At 38.2% G+C, this 19,144-nt stretch overlaps 1 protein-coding gene, 2 long non-coding RNA genes and 1 pseudogene across 4 annotated transcripts in view; 2 read left to right on the plus strand and 2 right to left on the minus strand.

Moving 5' to 3' along the window:
* The window catches only part of LOC149036613 (uncharacterized), a 15,233-nt gene extending 6,358 nt beyond the window's left edge, over positions 1-8,875 (minus strand). Inside the window, exon 1 of the long non-coding RNA XR_016181669.1 lies at positions 7,952-8,875. This is a non-coding gene — a long non-coding RNA (uncharacterized LOC149036613). The remainder of the gene's footprint in view (positions 1-7,951) is intronic.
* LOC149036606 (uncharacterized) overlaps positions 1-17,555 on the minus strand; it is a 102,302-nt gene extending 84,747 nt beyond the window's left edge. Inside the window, exons 1-2 of the mRNA XM_089189440.1 lie at positions 17,228-17,555; positions 14,784-14,846 (exon numbers count right to left, since the gene is read on the minus strand). Coding sequence (XP_089045566.1) covers positions 14,784-14,846; positions 17,228-17,392 — 228 coding nt within the window. The 5' untranslated portion in view covers positions 17,393-17,555. The remainder of the gene's footprint in view (positions 1-14,783; positions 14,847-17,227) is intronic.
* Positions 1,208-6,272, plus strand: LOC149036614 (uncharacterized; annotated as a pseudogene). The gene is made up of 4 exons (XR_016181638.1): positions 1,208-2,112; positions 2,217-2,438; positions 3,026-3,165; positions 3,266-6,272. The product of XR_016181638.1 is annotated as an uncharacterized LOC149036614 (transcript).
* LOC149036615 (uncharacterized) lies at positions 10,874-14,112 on the plus strand. The gene is made up of 2 exons (XR_016181672.1): positions 10,874-11,337; positions 12,238-14,112. It is a non-coding gene; the product is annotated as an uncharacterized LOC149036615 (long non-coding RNA).
* Positions 17,556-19,144: the final 1,589 nt, after the last annotated feature.

Consider the following 19,144-nt stretch of genomic DNA (forward strand, 5'->3'; position numbering starts at 1 on the left):
GAAGATAAACGAACGAAGTTTGAAATGTTAAAAGAAGATCTTGGTCAATTCCAAGAATCATGCAAATGATCTTTGACACGAGTGCAATTGAGCAAACACATGGATTTGCGTTGTTTTTAAGAAGTTGGTGGATGGAAGCTAGAGATATACCCGCGGGTTTGAGGTAATCCGTGACCTCATTGGTGTATAAACTATGCACTGATATGCTTTTTCGGCCCGATTAACGCCTGCATTTTGAGAATTCTTTCGTACAAAGTAGTGAATTTTTGATATGCAAATTAAGGTCGAAGAGCAGGGTCTCCTCTGATCACGCTGGTATGAAAAATATTTCAGCTGAAGTTTCCATATTTTGTCCGTGAACTAACTGAATACACCTTATAACTTGTAGCAAGATAGAATTCCGTGAGCTACATTGTTACAGCCGGTGCGCGCTGGACAAAATCTTTGAAATTGACACTTTCGATCGCTGTTCGCAGGGTGGTCTGGCCAAAAATGATTTTTGGCTTGTGGCGAAGCAAAAAAAGAGAATTGGAGAACAACTAAACTATTTTTGAAACATGTGTCCTAAACTCTTTTCATGGGCAAAAAATAAAAGAAAACTTTTTTTCCGACGGGAAGTCGAGAAGATCGCTCTTAGCGGGAGCGGCACTTAAGCAGTTCAGCCCTTTGGCTGTAATATGATATTTCAATAAACTATCTATCTATCTATCCATTTGATAATTTCTTGTGTAGTGTGTACTGATCATACCCATACTAAGAGTTGATACTTATAAAGTAAACTAAAGAAGAAAAGCATATAGAACACAATGGAGGTACATGAATAAAGTCATACCTGCACTTAGACCTGTATCTTTCTGAGATTTATCTCTTCACAACTTATGCCTGCTCTTTATTCAGGTGAGTCAAGCTGAGCTTATTGTGCAAAGTTTGTGCAGTTGCTTGTTCAATCTGATGTTCTGATGTTCATACAGGACATCATTAGTGTAAAAAGTATACTTTATTAATAACTGATGAGGTTCTTTTAATTTCTAAAATTTTTTTTTACCTATAAAGATTCTTTCTCTATTTAGTTAGATTTATATCAAAATGTCAGCTGTAGGTTTACAAACAAACCGCGATTTAAGATGTTAATAAAGAAAGAACGTAAAGAATGGTTTAAATATCTAAATATATATCCTTACGAAGTTAAGAGCCCACGACTGTAAATGTCGAGAATCGCTGGCCAGGCTAAAAAAATCGAAAGTTCTGATAATTTGCCTGGAAAACCCTTTTAGGGAGATATATTAAAAAAAAATATCTCAAAGTTTGAAAAATCAAATGTGACCGAGAAAATGGGGAAAAACGAAAATTTGCTTTTTTACCTTATTAATTATGCAAAAAATACAGTAAAATTGACGAACTTTAGTGTGCTAGTACTGAAGGAGGATGTTTCGTAAGAAATCGGGGATGTTTTTACTTCAAAATGTAATTCATTTGATTTTTATTTGTGGCGCTTTTAGGAGCTTTGGTTTAATTTTAAAATTCACATGATTTTTTTAACAAAGTACTCTCAAACACTTGTTGCAAAAAGCGAAAAATTGAGCGACTTCAAGCCTTCAAAACGTGTCTTGGTATGTGAGAAATCATGTCAAACTGCATGCTGGCACAAAGTTTGGTCCTTATACGAAAATAATATGAAATAAAAAATTTGGGTAATTCAGAAAAGTGCCGGCAAAATAAAAGAGTTTGCGACGCATTGTGGCTAAGGTCAGGAATTTGCATGATGCAAATCAGCTGTAGAAATCGTACTTGAGAACTACGAAGTAAACAAGATAGTTAAAGATGGTCAAAAAATTCTTTGATATGGAAATGATATGAAATTATACAATAAAAAATCCGTAGACATTGCTGAAGAGGGCTGTAAATTGATGTATAGATACGAATTTTTCTGTTAATTTGAATTGCAGAAGACTCTATTATTGTTGACTCGCTATTTCAAAGATCCAAACGTGGCTGACTTTGTCGAATTGAAAGACTGTACTAGGGACGTTACAGCTCACTGGAAGAGTTATAACATTTTGACGGATGTTAAAAGCATCAACAACGAAAGGAAATTATTACTTACACGGGCAGGTTAGTAAAGATCGTTTTGATTTACAATTTTCGATTGCAAAATAAATGCATTTGGACTATTAATTTCTGCAGAATTAATTTACTAATTAAGTTTTCTTTACCAGGGATTTTCATCGCACAGTAATGTCAGATACATATGACGCCGGTATGACCTAAACACAGAGACGCGTACGGTACTCGCTGGCGAACAGGCAAGACTAGATGTTGCGCTCCAGCAGAAGTAGTGGGTCACAAGTCGACAACCTGTCGAGGTGATCGTGAAATTGACAGAAAAAAATCTTGTTTCGTTTTCAAAGAAACTGGAATGCTCGTCCCAGTTGGGTCGCGTAAGTGCAGTCAAATCGTCCACTGCTTTAGTAGGAGGAGAAATATGTAAATCTAATACACTCTTATTGTTTTGACCCTCTTTTGACAAATAAAACGGACGCAATGTGCCCAAGAGGATGAGGAACGCCAACAAGCGGCCAATATCGCAGACAATTAAGTCAGTGGTCTCTCTTCTTGCCTAAAGTATCGTTGGAAATTCTCCTTCGGAGCAAAATAGCCGACCGAAGAGTCATAGGGGTGGAACAGGGGGTCTCCTGCCGCGTTCCGTACGGGTATCTTGCATTCCCGGCTTCCGCCCCTTTTTTCTTGGCTTCCTTCCTTTATCCACTCTTCGATTGCCAAATATTTAAAAGCATTGTTACGTGATTTCAACAAATTTCTCCCGCTTCCCACCATTTTCTAACGCCCTCTTTCTGCCCTTTCCTCTCCCGCCACCTATTCTCCCGGGCGCTCACCCCGAAGATTCCCTTGTAGGTTACGCTAAAGAACGAGTGAGCGTTAATGAGTAAGAAGTACTAAGAATAACACCATTTCTATCACCATGCCAATTTATCCTTGCCTAACTCCGTGTTTCTTTGATCCGTAGCTATTTGCAGGTAATTCAAGGATCATCTGGGTAAAATGATGGTGTCTACTTCTGCGGACTCAACAGAAACTGCCTTATCTTCGCCAACAGTTGTTGTTGAACCCGTGTCCGTACATAAAAGACAGGAAACGTTTTCATTGGTAATTGTCGTTTAAACAGATAGGCAGTCTATAGGTTTAATCGGTATCTTGTGTTAATTTGCGATCATTTAATTACTTTTCATATTTTTCCCTCCTCTAGGTAGCCGAGGCAAGTAGTACAGAATATATGTGTGAGAATTTAAAACACTTTTCCATTGACGACAGCTACATTTTTGGGTCATCCGAAAACACAAGCACAACTAGCTCCGGTGAAGTGGTTCTTCGTGCCAACAAACCTTTATATCGGATAGAGCAAAACGAAGGTACATACAACACACATGAGATATCTTTGTCGCAGCGTTCGATCGGCACTCCAAGTTTCAAGGGCCGTCAATGATGAGCTTGGTGCAGAGGGTATAATGCTCCCATCCCAACGTCTTTACCTTGAGGCCATAGCAGAAACGTACAAAAATGCCGGCAGCTGGGACACGCGGAGACAAATCCTCTCAATTATGACTGCCACTGCGAGTTTTTCTACCAAACGAGAATTTATTCCCGGTCTGTCCCAGTATGGATACACTGTGGCGAACTTACATCGCCCTGAACATGGAGTAGCGACGCCCGTTCCTGTACAGCCTTCAGCGAGGATACGGATAGACGAGGCCCAACTTGACCATTTTTTGCAGTTCATAACAAGCCCACATATTTTTCAAGATATGCCTTTTGGTCTAAAGAATTTACGCCTGTCCAAATGTAACGGTAACGTATTGGAAGTACCAAATGTGATTCAGTGTCTAATACCAGAGCGAATTGCTGTTCAATATGAGCAGTATTGCAAAGAAGTCGAGTTTACCCCCTTCAATAAAAGAACACCACTGCGTGTATTAGCTGCTTGTGGCACGACGGTTAGAAAGAGCCTCCAGCGACTGGACTATTTTGTAGCCGATGGAGCCTCTGCATTTGACAAGATGATTTCACTCCTAAATCAACTAAAAAGGCCTGGTTGAAGATACCACGGTAGGCAGATGGAAGGAAATGCTCAAGAACTCAAAACTTTACCTAAAGGCGGACTTCAAGATAAGATATTACCCAAAGAAATAATAGTCCAGTTTCGCGTTTGCTATGACCGCTGAATGAAAGAAGTGAAGAAGCATTTTTTACAGGCTTAGCCTCCATCCGAAATTCCCAACGATAAGAAGACCTGTTTGTTACTCTATCTATAGTGTATTTTTAAATTTAAAACACTTGCTTGCCGGAATCTGTGAATATTCACTTTATGTGGAGGCTAACCTTTTATGAATGCGTCGGTAATGTCTGTATTGAGCGGTAACTTTAAATTCGAAAATGGAATATTAACAGGGTTTTTTGAAGTTCATTAACTCTTTCATTAACTTTTTTTTCTCCCTTTTATTGATTTCAGGGTGGGCTTTAACATCGCCTACATTTGTGATTTTCTCTACCCCAGCCCTAATTATCCATGCTACTTTTATAACTTTAGACTGCGAGAAATCTCTTGTTTTTCTTTGCCAAGTTACTGCACGCGAAAATCAAGGAAGCGAGCGGCGAAGCCGCGAGCCGCGATAAACGATAACGTCGTGGTTTGCAATCGCGTTGACTGAGATAAGAACTGGACAGATGAGAAAATGCAGACTGCAAGCACTCTATTATAACTTAGAAGCGTTAAGTCTTTCAAAAATTACAACTATTAGCATCAATTAGAATACATATTAGAAATGGGGGGTGGGGCGAGTGATTTAAGTTTTTGTTATTCTGCGTTTACATACTGAGAAATGATGGTATATTAATTGGTGCACGTTGACGATGAGGCTACCATAGCATATCATTGTATGTCATATGCTTTGGGTGATCCGAGTGACAGCTGTTTTCAGCAGAAGTGCCAACATACCCATGGGGACCACTGTTTTCAATGTGAAGAGCTTGGTACTTTTCTAGATGAGATTCAAGTGGCTGTTGAGGAAGCTTCTTTTCACACAAAAAATGATCATGACGAAGCCACATACTTGGTAAAGCACAGCAGGGACATAATTCATCCCTGGAAGGCTCACCAGCTTCGTACAGTGAGGCAAGAGTCTAGATTAAAGATTCTCAGAGAGCTAGATAGTGGTTCAGTCTTTATTACCCAGGACTGGGCCATGAAATTTCTACCGCGCAAGTACCGTGAATCTCAGTCAGACTGGTTTGGTAAGCGCAGCATCTCTTGGTCTATATGCGTTGTCGTGCGCCGCCAAGCTGACCAGTTTGAGTCACAAGGATTTGTACATATTATCCAGAACTGCACCCAAGGAAGTTCCGCTGTGGTCTCCATTATGGCGCATACCCTTAGAACTTCGAAATCAGAGCACCCAGAAATCAATCAAGCATTTTTTCGTTAAGACAACGCAGGGTGCTACCATAGCACTTATACTATATTGTCAGTGCCAACAATAGAATAAGAAGCAGGAATTAGCGTTTCTGTGATAGGCTTCTCAGATCCTCAGGGCGGAAAAGGGCCTGCTGATCGTATGGCTGCAACAATTAAAGGACACATAACACGATTCATAAACGAGGAGAACAATGTTACCAACGCGAAGGAAATGGGAAACAATTCTATCCCATGGGGTCTACCTGGGATTCGTGTAGTGATGTTAGACAGTCTTCTCCACAGAAGATTAGTGGCATCAGTAAATAGAAAAACTTCAGATTTTATCCCGGTGGAATGGGGGTGTGGCAGGCATTTGATATAGGCCCCAGCAAATGCATTTCTTTGGAGGGAACAAATGGTGAACCTTACGTTATACTCTCTATGCAGTTTCTAGCTATAATGTAGCACGATCTTTAGTTTCGAGACTGAAAAATTCAGTAAGGGAAAGCTGGAAATCAAGATCACTTGAAAACATCAAACCTTGCGCCAGTTTTTGTTATAAAAATTCATTTCAAGTTTTTTTTTTTATTTAGAACGCTATACTGGAAAAAGAAACTTCTACTTCATTTAGGTAAAAGTCCACAAGCTGCACCTAACGCTATTTTCGCAATGTGAAACGAACGAAATCTCACTCTGGATAATGTTTAGATGTGTTTGGTTTTATCTTTCATGTTATCATTTTCCACAAAACGCCATTACAAAAATATTTCGGTTACTTTACCCTCGGAGAATTTAAAGAGATCGCCCTAAGGAGAAAACTTAAAGAGCCAACTAAAACTTCCACAACGGATCACGCAGAAGAAGAGGACTATGGCCGTGAAGCGAAAGACCATGATCAAGTGTTTCAATGTCCAAAAGAGGGCCGCACGCGTAGTTTCTAACGGCACTCTTCGAAACTTCAGCTTTTTTACTCTTTACGGTGGCTAATTTACGTTTTCAACCCAGTTGTTAACACTAAATTACCTTCTATACTCTCCCACCGACGCAGCACCACAGTTTCTTTAGAAACTTACCCCTTCATCTACTTTTGAGCAGTTGTGAATGTAACTCATCCTATTCATTACCAATAGTACAACATCTGTTCCATGGTCGAGAATAACACACTCAAAAATCTCAAACTTACAATCTTAAAACTCCTTTGCGAGAGTTTCAATCTTGCATTACCACCTGGGGTTGTTCAGAGAAAAAGAAAAAAAACTTACATCGCTCTGCTCGAAGACCTTGTTAGATGCTGCTCTTGCAGTGCAGTTTAAAAGGCAAATGGCAAAAGGCTGCTTCAAAAATTGAGTTTTCTATGAACGTTGATATAGAACGGGGGCCGGGTAGCATATTTTGGATCGGAGGAGCTATTGTAGTTCCTGCGTAGTGTGAGCTCATTGGCACCAACTTATATATGAGGGTCCTGGGGCCTCCCCTGGCAAATTTTGAAATCTAGAGCTTCTGAAATCACCCGAAACACGTTTTAATCCTAAGAAAAATTTGTCAATTTTTTTACCACAAAGATTAAAATAAACAATAATGATAATAATAAATTGTCCTTGGTGGGGCTACAGCCCATTCAACCCCATAGCTCCGCGGTCCCCGTATTAAAGGCGCAAACTGGAAACGAAAAAGTCCCCTTCGAACCGCACTTGGCAGTCAGCCTGGAGTCAGATAGGATCAGGCCGGCTAGATATTGTTTGATATAGACTCATAAAAGGATTTACACAAGTAATGCAAAACGAGATATATAGGACTAGATGCTTTAGAATGGAGTTTTTACGAAAAAGGATCGTGTCCGCTTTACTTGGCTTTTTCACCTTTGATCCAACGTGACAACTGTCACGCAATTGAAACATTTTGCTTTTCGTCAAGACAGTTACGAGAAATGAAACAAAAAACTCATTGGCTTAAAGACGAATTAAATGCTATTAAATACTGGTCATTATTCTTGTAATGTTTATGTTGTAGCCGTCAAAAGAGCCCTTCCTACACCAGAACCGTTAGGCGGTACGATTTCTACAACTGATTTGCATCATGCAAATTCGTGACCTCTGGCCACAGTGCGTCGCAAACCTTTATGTTTTGCCGTCATGTTTCTGAATTACCCAGATTTTTTATTTCTTATTATTTTAGAACAAAGACCAAACTTTGTGCCAGTATGTAGTTTGGCATGATGTCACACATACCAAGACGCGTTTTGAAGGCTTGAAGTTGCTCGATTTTTCGCTTTTCATCGGCAGAAATATTGGACAAGATGGCGGCCGCGCTTGTGCATTTCGTCCATAATGGCGACCAAATAATATAAGAAACTGTATGGAAATTTGCAAAATTTCTAAAATATAACAATCAGGAGCTCATGGTCCCGTCTGCTCTCGATCGAGACATATTCAGTACTGCTATTCATCAAACCTCACAGGGACTCGATAAATAAAAACCACTTACTTCCCGAGCCAGTTCTTTTGTCATTGATCATTGACCTAGGTCGCCATACAGTTGTTCAAAATCCGTCGTTCTCTATCCCAAAGACTCGCCAATTACAGGAAAGTGCATAAATAAAGTCAACTGCTCTCGATCGAATTGACTGCTACAGAGTTCGAAGCGTCCTAATATCCTGTAAAATTGCCATTTCCTCCCATCAAAAAACTTCCCAACGCACCAGAATATCCCTTATTTTCCATGTTGAGTAAGTGACAAGCGACTAAATACAGGAATGGCTCCGACCTGTAATTGGATGATAAAAATAGTAAAAGTTAATAAGTTATATCTTAACTCTTTGCTCGTGAGTATTGTTAACCGCGTGTCTCAAAGCGGAACAATGAAATATCAATGCGAGTGAAAACACCGATCTGTAAAAAAAGGAATGATTACTTACGTAGCGAAGGGAAGGCAGCCTTTCTTATTCAGCGAGGTCGTTCAGCGATATTCCAGCGATGAAAAAGTCATCGGCTAACAAGCTCCGCTGACAAAACTCATTTGGTCAGTTCAGGCGGACGACCAGAGACTGGAGCCATTCCTGTATTTCACCGCTGACAGGAATAGCTCCGACTCAAACGTTTATTAATTTTTTTTCAATAACTTTTTAGTAATTTTTAAAAAAAAAATTTTTAAAAATTTAAAACTAAAATGGTGAGCAGTGCTGTACGAACAGTAGTTGTAAAACTTCTTTATTCTCTGACGCGTTTCGTCTAACTCTCGTAACTTCTTCGGGGAGTTTTACGAGGTAACACTAAACGCGTATAGTTATAAACCATTGTTAGCAGCTATGACCAGTGACCATAAGGGCTTACCTGGACCTACGAGCAGGAATAGGCAAAGTTGTGAAAATTTGAAAATTTCTTTTGAAAATTTATTAGGCAAGATGCGAAATATTTTTTGGGAGCCGTGGTTTTAGCTGAAAATTTTCAAATTTGAAAAATTGAAGAGGTTTTTTACAGATGATGCCTGGAAAGCAGTTGGAAAATTAGGTTAGGATGGCTCGTACAGAAAATGTAGTTTACGGTCCACTCATTCTTTCTTAAATTTAAGTGGTATAAATACCTTGTCTAAAACAGTAGTGTGATACGATAACTAATGAGATATACTCGTTCCAATACTATGTCATGTGATGAACAGCCTTCATTAATTTTGGAACATATTTTATAAAATCATTTTACTCTTTCTTGTTATAGCCAAAAACTGTTCAAAGATACTTCTCCAGTAGAGCATACTGTAAATTAAAAACATCGGTGGCAGCGTCACGCAACCTTGCGTGATCTTTCAAACATGGTATGCAGTTGCTGCATTATTTTAAAACTTAGAAACTACATGGCCCTGTAAAAATAAAAGAGGGCTTCATTTGCAAGCACTGTAGACTTCAACATAAGAAGAACCTAATAAATAGCTCTTTCACTTTTTATCTGTATATAAATTATTTAGCCAGAGCTAAAAAATTAATATACGCATGAGTTGGAGCCATTCCTGTCAGAGGTGAAATACAGGAATGGCTCCAGTCTCTGGTCGTCCGCCTAGACAGACTAAATTAGTTTTGTCAGCGGAAATTGGCAGCGGATGACTTTTTCATCGCCGGAATATCTCTGAACGACCTAGCTGAAGAAGATAGACTCTGCCTTATCTTCGTTATGTAAGAGGCCATTTCTTGTTTGACACGTCGGTGTTTTCGCATGGATATTTCATTGTTCCGCTTCGGTACACGCGGTTAACAAGACTCACGTGCACGTGCAAGGAGTTAAGATATAACTTATGAACTTTTACTATTTTTATCATCCAATCACAGGTCGGAGCCATTCCTGTATTTAGTCGCTTGTGAGTAAGTGACGAGACGCCATGTTGAAAACTATGACTGAAATAGTTAAACACGAGCAACGCTGATCTTCGAATCGCCGGCTATATTTGTTTATGCTCTTGCAGGGAAATAAATTAGTTCTCAGGTCCTTTTCGGAATAAAAATATGCCAGGCATTGAATGCAAATTCAGTAGTCTTAGCGCGAAAAATTAAATTAAAGCAAATCAAAATTCTGACATCATGTCATCGCTCTGCCTCGAAAAATCCCAAAGATTTACTTGCAGGTCTTCTTTTCTTTTTCTTTTCATCAAATAGAAGATCTGCAGTGCTCAAATTCTATAAGTCATGGTTCGAAACACTCTTATTTGCAGATCGAGCCGTGATCGCCGCCGTATTGAATTCTCGTGATATTCTATTGTTCCGGAGTGTAATACGATATACCGCTGATAATTGTTAGCGGGCTCGAAATGTCCTTGATTTCTGGCGATGTTGCAACAAGTGTTGACAGCACTTTGTCAAAATTAAACCAAAGCTCCTTAAAATGCGACAAATAAAAATCAAATGAATTATATTTTGAAATAAAAACACCCCCTATTTCTTACGAATCATCCTCCTTCACTACTAGCACACTAAAGTTGGTCAATTTTACTGTATTTTTTGCATAATTAATAAGGTAAAAAACCAAATTTTCGTTTTTCCCCATTTTCTCGGACACATTTGAATTTTCAGACTTTGAAATAATTTTTTTGAACACATCTCTCTAAAAGGGTTTTCCAGGCAAATTATCAGAACTTTTGATTTTTTTAGCCTGGCCAGCGATTCTCGATATTTACAGTCACGGCCTCTTCAAAACGTTTCCGTTTCATCTGAATAACAAAATAAACATGGCAATTGTCGGGAAAGTCCCGACTTTCTTTCATTGTTTTTGTCTTTTCACTTTCAAAAACATGCGCTACGAAGTCAACAACTTGGTAAGTACGAGTAGAAATGTTTAATACAGGGGTACACAGCTTTCTACATCTACAAATAAATTTGTAACAGAAGACTTTTATTTTAAGTAACTTTGCATGAGTAACGTTTTAATGGAAAAGCCTCAAATAAATGCTATTTTGTCAATGTGTATGTCCTGTGCCTATCCAGTCATGCGATGTTATGCAAAATCGCAACCATGAATAACACACGTGTTAGGATATCCAAACACGTGTGTTTGGAAAACATTAACAGCCCACTTATCTTTGTACTGAGTACTTTTACGCTTTGAACGTTCGAGCAAAGAAACTTCCTCTTTGCAACTTTTCGGCGGTCGAAACCACTAAAAGTACTCAGTACAAAAATAAGTGGGCTGTTTATGTTTTTCAAACACACGTGTAATTGTAGGGAAAGTCCCGACTTTCCTTCATTGTTTTTGTCTTTTCACTTTCAAAAGCATCCGCCACGAGGTCATCACCTCGGTAAGTACGAGTAGAAATGTTCAATACAGGGGTATACAGCTTTCTATACCTACAAAAAAATTAGTCACAGAAAAAGCCACGAAGTCTACATCTTGGTGAGTACGATTAAATAATCTTTCATATCACACAGCTTTCCATCGCTCAAATGACTGAGTAACTCAAGAGAAATAATCCTTTTTTGGGAAGACCCAAGCTATTTCGATCTTTATGTTTGCGCTCTGTAGTTACTTATCATTCGAATAACACGCGGCGAAAGAATCGCCAATGTAGTGATATACATTTAGAGCACCTTTTTCAAACCTTTGTGGCATTATATCCTCGTTCCTCATTCCTGCACTATGTAGTTATGTCACGTTAAGAAAGAAATTCGTTCCAAAACGACTTTTATACCTTTGTGGCCTTTCACCCTCAACTCTATCCTCATCAGTTAAGATTTAAAACTATCGCTCAATTTGAGGAAATGACGATCCAAAAAATAATATCAGACCTATCTAAATTATGACTGTCTATCCATGATATCATAAGATATTCGTTGTGATTAATTACGTGGTTTTTCAGTAGGAAGTAACCGTCAGGTTTCCCCAGATTTATACTGGTTCGACTGCGTTGTTATGGTGTACCATGAATCCGCGTAAAATTCGTTGAAAGTTTGAAGATATTGTTCGTGCTATTTTTATTATGCCTGACTAAGGTAATATGTAACAATTAATCGCCGAAGGCGAAGCGAATTTTGCTTAATAATCCTGGAGACGAAGTCAAGGGGATTATTGTCCTATATGCGTGTATGAATTAAGCGTGGGGTAAATATTTGTTTAAGCAGAATTTCATGCTTAGCTGCGGGTGCTTTCAATTTATTTGTGAATTCGTTTTGATTTGGAACTATTCTGTCCCAATTGTTTTGTTGAATCTTATCGAGATATTTATCTCCCCTTGAATTGAACAAGTTTGTTTATTTCATTCAATCAGCAAAAACTTCATATTCTTCTTTTGAACAGTGATACGCCAAACTTAATGGCATCTTTTGCATTCTTCGGAATTGCATTTCCTTCGCTGCCCTGAGTGAAAAAGAGGGAGCCCAATACCTATCGGAGACTCACAGGATTCGTGTCATTCCTTCTTTGACGACACTCAGGATCATTCAAGGTTGATTGGCTGCTGCCATTGCCATGTGCAAGAAAGGAAGCGGATGTGGTCGGACGACTGGTAGGTGTTCCGCCTCTTGTAGACGAGAAAGCAACGAAGCAGGCGGTACTTGAGCGGATAAGTTCAGTGAGCCTGATACATATTGCTGCCTATGGTAACGCCGAAAGGGGAGAAATTGCCCTTTCCCCATTCCTACTCCCAACAGTCAAAACACCATCCCACCACAGGAAGCTTACATGTTGACAATGGCCGATGTCTCACAAGTGAGAGTGGATACATAATTTGCTGTGGGAAAATCACGCAAATTGAAATGACATCGACTCAAAACGTTCCACGAGTCTTTCCTTTCAAGGTCGTAAATTTGCATCCTGGAGAAACGGGCAGGCTCTTAACTTTATCTTTTTTTTCTCTTCGAAGAGTTTTTTTAAATTTCCCAATTTTAAAGGGGACAAATTGTACACCAAAATCATGCAAAAGAATTTTAGGTCACTCTACTCGTTCGAGAGCTAAAGAGTATCGTTCCTCTTTACCCGGTCCATGGTTGATAACAATACCGTGTTCTCAGAATGCACGGCCGGGTACTCATTCCCCTGACTAGGTAATTTTTACACGCAGTATGAGATGCGCAGTGCAAAACTGAGAAATCATCTTAATCACAAAATTGAGACGACAAAGGGGTGGGATTTAGAATCTAGTATCGAATTCTCGTTCCATTATCCAAAGTATTTACGTGAGAATGATGATACCGTACTATGTCAGCAAAACAAAATTTTCCTCATTGAAATCTAGATATGACGTAAAATACCTTGATTTCAGCTTTGGAGCGAAGGACTACACAGCGTGGACATGACCAGCTACGCCAGAGGAAGAGATTGCACGTAAATGAGATAAGGCCTTGCTGCTGAGTGAATTTTAACAATTAAACTGACCCGTTTAAAATTATAACGCTACCAAGTTTGCGGTTCATTTTTCAGCTTTTACATGAAACTATTTACAGAGACAACTTTAAATCAAGTTTCATTGAATACACCACGATGATGGGAGGTACCCAAGAGTAGGACCGGTGTGGCTGATAATACGTAAGCCGAAAAAAAACGTTTTCTCAGGGAAAATTACATATTTAGAGTTTACCTTTGAGCGATTATTCTGGTTTTTGCTTTTGTTTAGTTATCTTCCTTTAGACCTTTCATATGAAAATTTAATTGCAATCTCCAACCTAAAAATCAGACCGGAATTGGAACAAAAATGTGATAAGTCCTCCTCGACTATTTGATGCTCATCACATTTTAACAGAGGTGAAATAGACTACATTCGTTGATTATTACTAAGAACATTATGTAATAGAGTAGTCCGATCGTCCAGGTGAGTGGAGACCTGAGAAGAGCTGTTGTCGGTAGTGGTGACTACTGATAACAGTCCTTCTCAGGATTACACTCACCCGGACGATCAGACAACACTCTACACTTAATGTATGGTCCCGAGGGAAACAGTTAGTTTTATTTTCCCGAGAGTCCTGATGAATATGATCAGGGGCACGTGACCAAGAATCAGCCAATCACAGTGCTCGTTTTGTTGAGTTAAATTCTAGGTATATAACAATATCACATGTTACCCCCAGGTTCAAACCATTTATTGTATTAAGAACATTCTAACATGGCTTCTTGTCCTCTCTCTACCCATATCACTGGGTCTTTTGCAAAGGCGTAAGTACAACTTCAGGATTTTAACCCGACAATTATGTATTCATTCTTTACCAATCTTTCTCTGGACTTTTTCAGCCACCTCCTCCACAGATAGACCACGCTCAAATGATAAGCTCCAGTCAATATGTTTGGGTTACCGTATTTACCCGTGTATAATACGCACTTTTTTTCTATAAAAATAACCATCAAAATCACGGTGCGTAATATACACGGTTTCTATTGTTTTTTAAGCACATCCTAATTTGCATACATTAAAAACACAACAAAGAAAGTAACAAAAGCCTAGTAGTAATTGGTCTTTATTAGCCAGTCAATATGTTTGGGTTACCCGGTGGCTGGTTAATTCAAGTTGTGAACGAGTCGCCACCACAGTTAAATGTATTCGGTGTAAGGCAACTTTTCGAAACGTTTGTGGCTTTATACTCTGTATTTTATCCTTATCAATACAATCACGCCATCGATAAACAGATCAAAAACGTCAAAATTTTTATTGTGAACTTTCCTCGCTGATATCCCAGAAAATTCTTGGCATTACAGTCTCTTGTTTTGCAGTTGCTTTAATTTGCATTGGTCATTAACTACGTTTGTTTTTCTGTTAAAACGCCACTGTCTGGCGCAAGAAGATAAGTCAGTCTATAACACCGCGTGCTCTCAAAGAAACGTATTATAATTTTCTTTTATGAACTGTAACGTACCTTTTGAGCAGATAAGAGAAACAGATCATAGACATAGACTGGAGTTTCTGGTTCATTGGTAGTCTAAGATATAAAAATAAGTTGAGGAGTTAAGTCCAGAATAGCTAAGGTCTTAAAATGGCTCCTTAACAAGATTTGGTATGGGCTAAGAGTACTTGAGTACCCGCCCAAAAGATCAGAGTAAGCCCTCTAATCAGATCCTCACGTTCATGATGTTTTCCTGTTTGCCTGATACTAGTTACTAGGAAAGTTACCTTATATTCACAATTACAAGCCTTCCCCAATACACTTCACTTGATCCATTAGTTAAAGGTTTCTGTGTGCGACAGATCCTTTTCGTGGAACTGATATTCCAGAGACTTATGGTGCGTAATATTTAAGTAGACTCATTGCCAAGAATTTCAAGAGTTGATGTTATAGTGTTCCGCGGGTAGGGAGTTGACTTCTGCATTTACAGCAGATGTGTCTTGATGAATATTCAATGCCTGAAGCGATTTCACGCCATTCATCACGACATTCTTTTTGAAAAACTCAATCATTATGGGATCCGTGGTCTGGCACTAGAATGGGTTAAAAGTTATCTTTCTGAGAGGACACAATTTGTCGAATTTAATAACGTTAGATCTGCCCCACAGGGGATTCCCTGTGGGGTGCCTCAAGGTTCTATTCTTGGTCCCTTATTTTTTATCCTGTGTGTTAATGATTTGAACAATGCTTCCCTGCTTGATGCAATCTTGTTTGCTGATGATACAAACTTATTTATCTCCCATAATGACCCTGTTTACCTAATTAACACATTAAATAGAGAATTAAACAAATTGTCAACCTGGTTTGCAGCAAACCGGCTCTCCTTGAATTTAGCCAAGACTAATTTTATGGTATTCAAGCCTTGGCAAAAGAAGCAATCCTTTGAATTTCAAGTTTTCATAAATGAGCAGCCTATTCTTCGTGTTTCTGAGACCATGTTTTTGGGTGTTTTATTAGATGACAATTTGACCTGGAAATCGCATATATCCTTAACAGCAAATAAATTATCCAAATCTATAGGTATTATTCATAAATCTAGGTTTTTTCTCTCTACTCACTCCCTTCGTACTTTATACAATTCTATGATCCTTCCATATTTGTATTATTGCAATTTAGCTTGGGCTGGTACCTATAAGTCAAACCTTCAAAGAATTGTAACCTTACAGAAACGTGCGTTGAGAATAGTAAGCAATTCTACATACATTGCCCATACTGGCCTATTTTAAAGGAACTTAAACTCTTAAAATTTCATGATATCCATTCGTTTCAATTAGGTACTTTTATGTTTTCATTCGAGAACTCTACACTCCCTTCCGAATTCAATAACTTTTTTTTACTGAATAGTCAAATCCACAATTATAATACTAGGAATGCTCAGTCCTTCCGTTTGCCACTGTGCAGAACGAACACCAGGAAGTTTTCAATTTACTTTCAAGGTCCAAACTTTTATAATTCGTTAAATTCTGACATAACTAGTTCTCCCTCCTCCGCTTCTTTTAAAAGAAAGCTTAAGGAATTTCTTCTCTCTAAGTATTAGCTTCTGTAAGGCAGTAATTCTTAACTAACTTACTTAATATGTGTGTGCGTGTGTGTGTGTGTGTACGTGTGCGCGGTCAAAGTTAATTACCATAAGTCCATATTGTAATTCTAATATAAGATTAGTTATTTTAAGTGAGAAAACCTGACTTGTTATAAGCCTCGTGGTTTCTTTCAGGTTTTCTCGCCATTTATTTTCTGTCATCAATTTTCTTCATTTTTTTTTTCCATGTGTAAATGTCGTATATGGCAAATAAATATTGTATTGTATTGTATATTTTACTGAATCATGGTCATTTGAATATGTTACGTCATTCGACACACGCAAAATTAGAATTTTATGTTCCATTTTTCTATCCTCAAAACAAATCATGTTTCCTTAACAGAAACGGTATATACCCGGCTTTAATTTCTTTTCAACTGAATTTGACTAAAACGAGGCTTAAGCTAAAAATATAAAAGCGGATGAAACGCCAGTGATAAAAGACGAAATTTTTGAAGCAACAATATTAATTTTGAGTACACTAATACCAAATGTTTTACATAAACAATAAACATGCCATTTCTCTCTAAATTTAGAGACTTGCGTCCATATCTCCACTATACTTTGTAAGTTAAATTCTTCACTTTTATTTTACATATTTTCGCGATCAGAATTTAGCGTCTTAACTTAAATGAAAGAAATCAGACAAAAATCGTAACATGTGTCGAGCCCGCGTTTTTTTCTTTTGATTTTAGATAGTTTACATTTTGTTATTCCGACCTATCAGCAGATAGCTTGTTCCGTCATCTTTCACACCCCCTATTGCCACATCATAGTTACTGATATTATTTGGTGCTACTCCAGCAACACCGAAACCAACCCAACCTGTGGTTCTTACTTGCACCATAAACTCCAGTCTGTCTGCGAACTCATAGTAGTTGTAGGAAACATTGTAATTTCCTTTGTCATCGAGTATGATCATGTTGGAGTACATGTTATACATACTGCTACTTTTTGTGGAAGCCACAAACAGCGCTAAAATACACAACTGTACAACAGCCATTTTCTTCGTCAAAGATCGGCCTCGCCTTCACTGAGGAACAGTAGCCTTGAATGACCGTAAATTTTTGTAATTGTTCGTTTTATAGCCTTTTTTCTAATTACTTACGTAGCCAATATCTGTCGGTAGTATATTTTGTATTTTTACCTTTGTTTTGGCTTCAAAAGCTAAGTGCGATAACAGAGATCAGGAAGCAGCAATTAGAGGAAAAAAAAGATATGCGAAGAGAATATTCAAGTGGAAAGTTTCAGTGATAACAGGATGGGAAACCAAGGAAACCAGTTGTTTTCTGAATGAGATATTTCCTTTTACGGTAAATCTGAAGAGATCAAAATTCAATCATGCAAAAGCTGGAAGAATTTGTTAACTTAATCAGATATGCACGGAGATCTCAACTACTTTTCCGATAAAGGGAAGTGATAAACTGCAAGCGAATGAAGTGAAGAAAGGTAGAAAATACATAGGTAAAAAAGTGACATCTTAACCAGCTGAAAATTAGCCAATGATATCTGAGAAATATCCAAAAAGCAAAATCTATCTAAATTTAGGCAATTGGTCGTTAATTTTGGACCTACTTATAACACATAACCGCTGGTCTTGAAGCGTGAGTCCAGCATTGGAACAGTACTGGTCAAGTAAGATAAATTAATCAACTACCTTCGCTTTCAACCAATATATCGATGCAAAGTTTCCCCACTTTGAATACGCATGTACTTCACTTAACGTTCAAACATGTCAGTTGTCAATATATCTGATGACTCTTAAGTTCAGGAAATTTAATCAAGCCACGTCACTGTTTGTTTATTTTGAAAAATGTAGTCTCGCTTTATAAAGTTTCTCATTTTGCAATCAGCGTCACCGACTTCTTTCGATTATGTGACCCCTGCGTTAATTTCAAAATCGACTTGATTACTCGGCATTTTTACGAGGGACGGGCGTCTGCTCAGGTCATACCAAAAGGGCAACTACATGTCATTTTTTAAAAATAAATTAATTACCCTGCCTTAGAGACCTAAGCAGCATGATTTTATCTTCCTTCAGCCGTAACGAACAAACGGCTTCTTCATTTTTGTAATGTAGCAAAGGCAGTAACAAAAAACTGTTTTGTTACAGCCTTGAAATTGTGAGTTTTGATTTGAGATTACTGTCAACAAGATCCGGTCAAATTTCCAAACTTTCATTTCATTTACTCTTTATTTAGAGAAAACACTGAAACTGAATTTGCTGGGGGAAAAAAAACTTTTTAAAACTTTTGTTCCATACTTTATAAGTTTTTCAGTGATATATAGTTTTTATGGTTTCTTTGAAAGTAGGGCGCGTCGAACAATTTTTCAAATTTTTTTTCCAAAATGTTTCCTTGTTTCCTTACATTTCGATGTTTACTGTGCATTTTGTTGCATATTTGTCGTCTTCACTTGAACTCTCTCGACGAGGCCGTACAGTTCATGATCATCAAGGCAGGCAAAGCGCTAGTTCCTCTTTTTCTTCCTTCTTGTTCCTCACTGAGGAGGGGGGACGGAAGCCAAACCTCAGATCAAAACTTAGCACATTTTTCTCCAATTCCGATATTTATCACTTATACTTGAAATTACTTTGCGAGTATTGGGAAAACTGTGAGTTTGAATTGTTTTCAAATTGCGCCGGTAAATATTAAAAGTGTGACGTCCCAACAAGCTGTGTTTACATACTCTCATCTAAACTAACCAGTTGACCTATGAGAGCGTGCGAACTATCTCAATTATTTTATAACCATCA

The sequence above is a fragment of the Pocillopora damicornis genome, chromosome 12 (genome assembly GCF_964200805.1).
Source record: "Pocillopora damicornis chromosome 12, jaPocDami1.2, whole genome shotgun sequence".
Taxonomy (NCBI): domain Eukaryota; kingdom Metazoa; phylum Cnidaria; class Anthozoa; order Scleractinia; family Pocilloporidae; genus Pocillopora; species Pocillopora damicornis.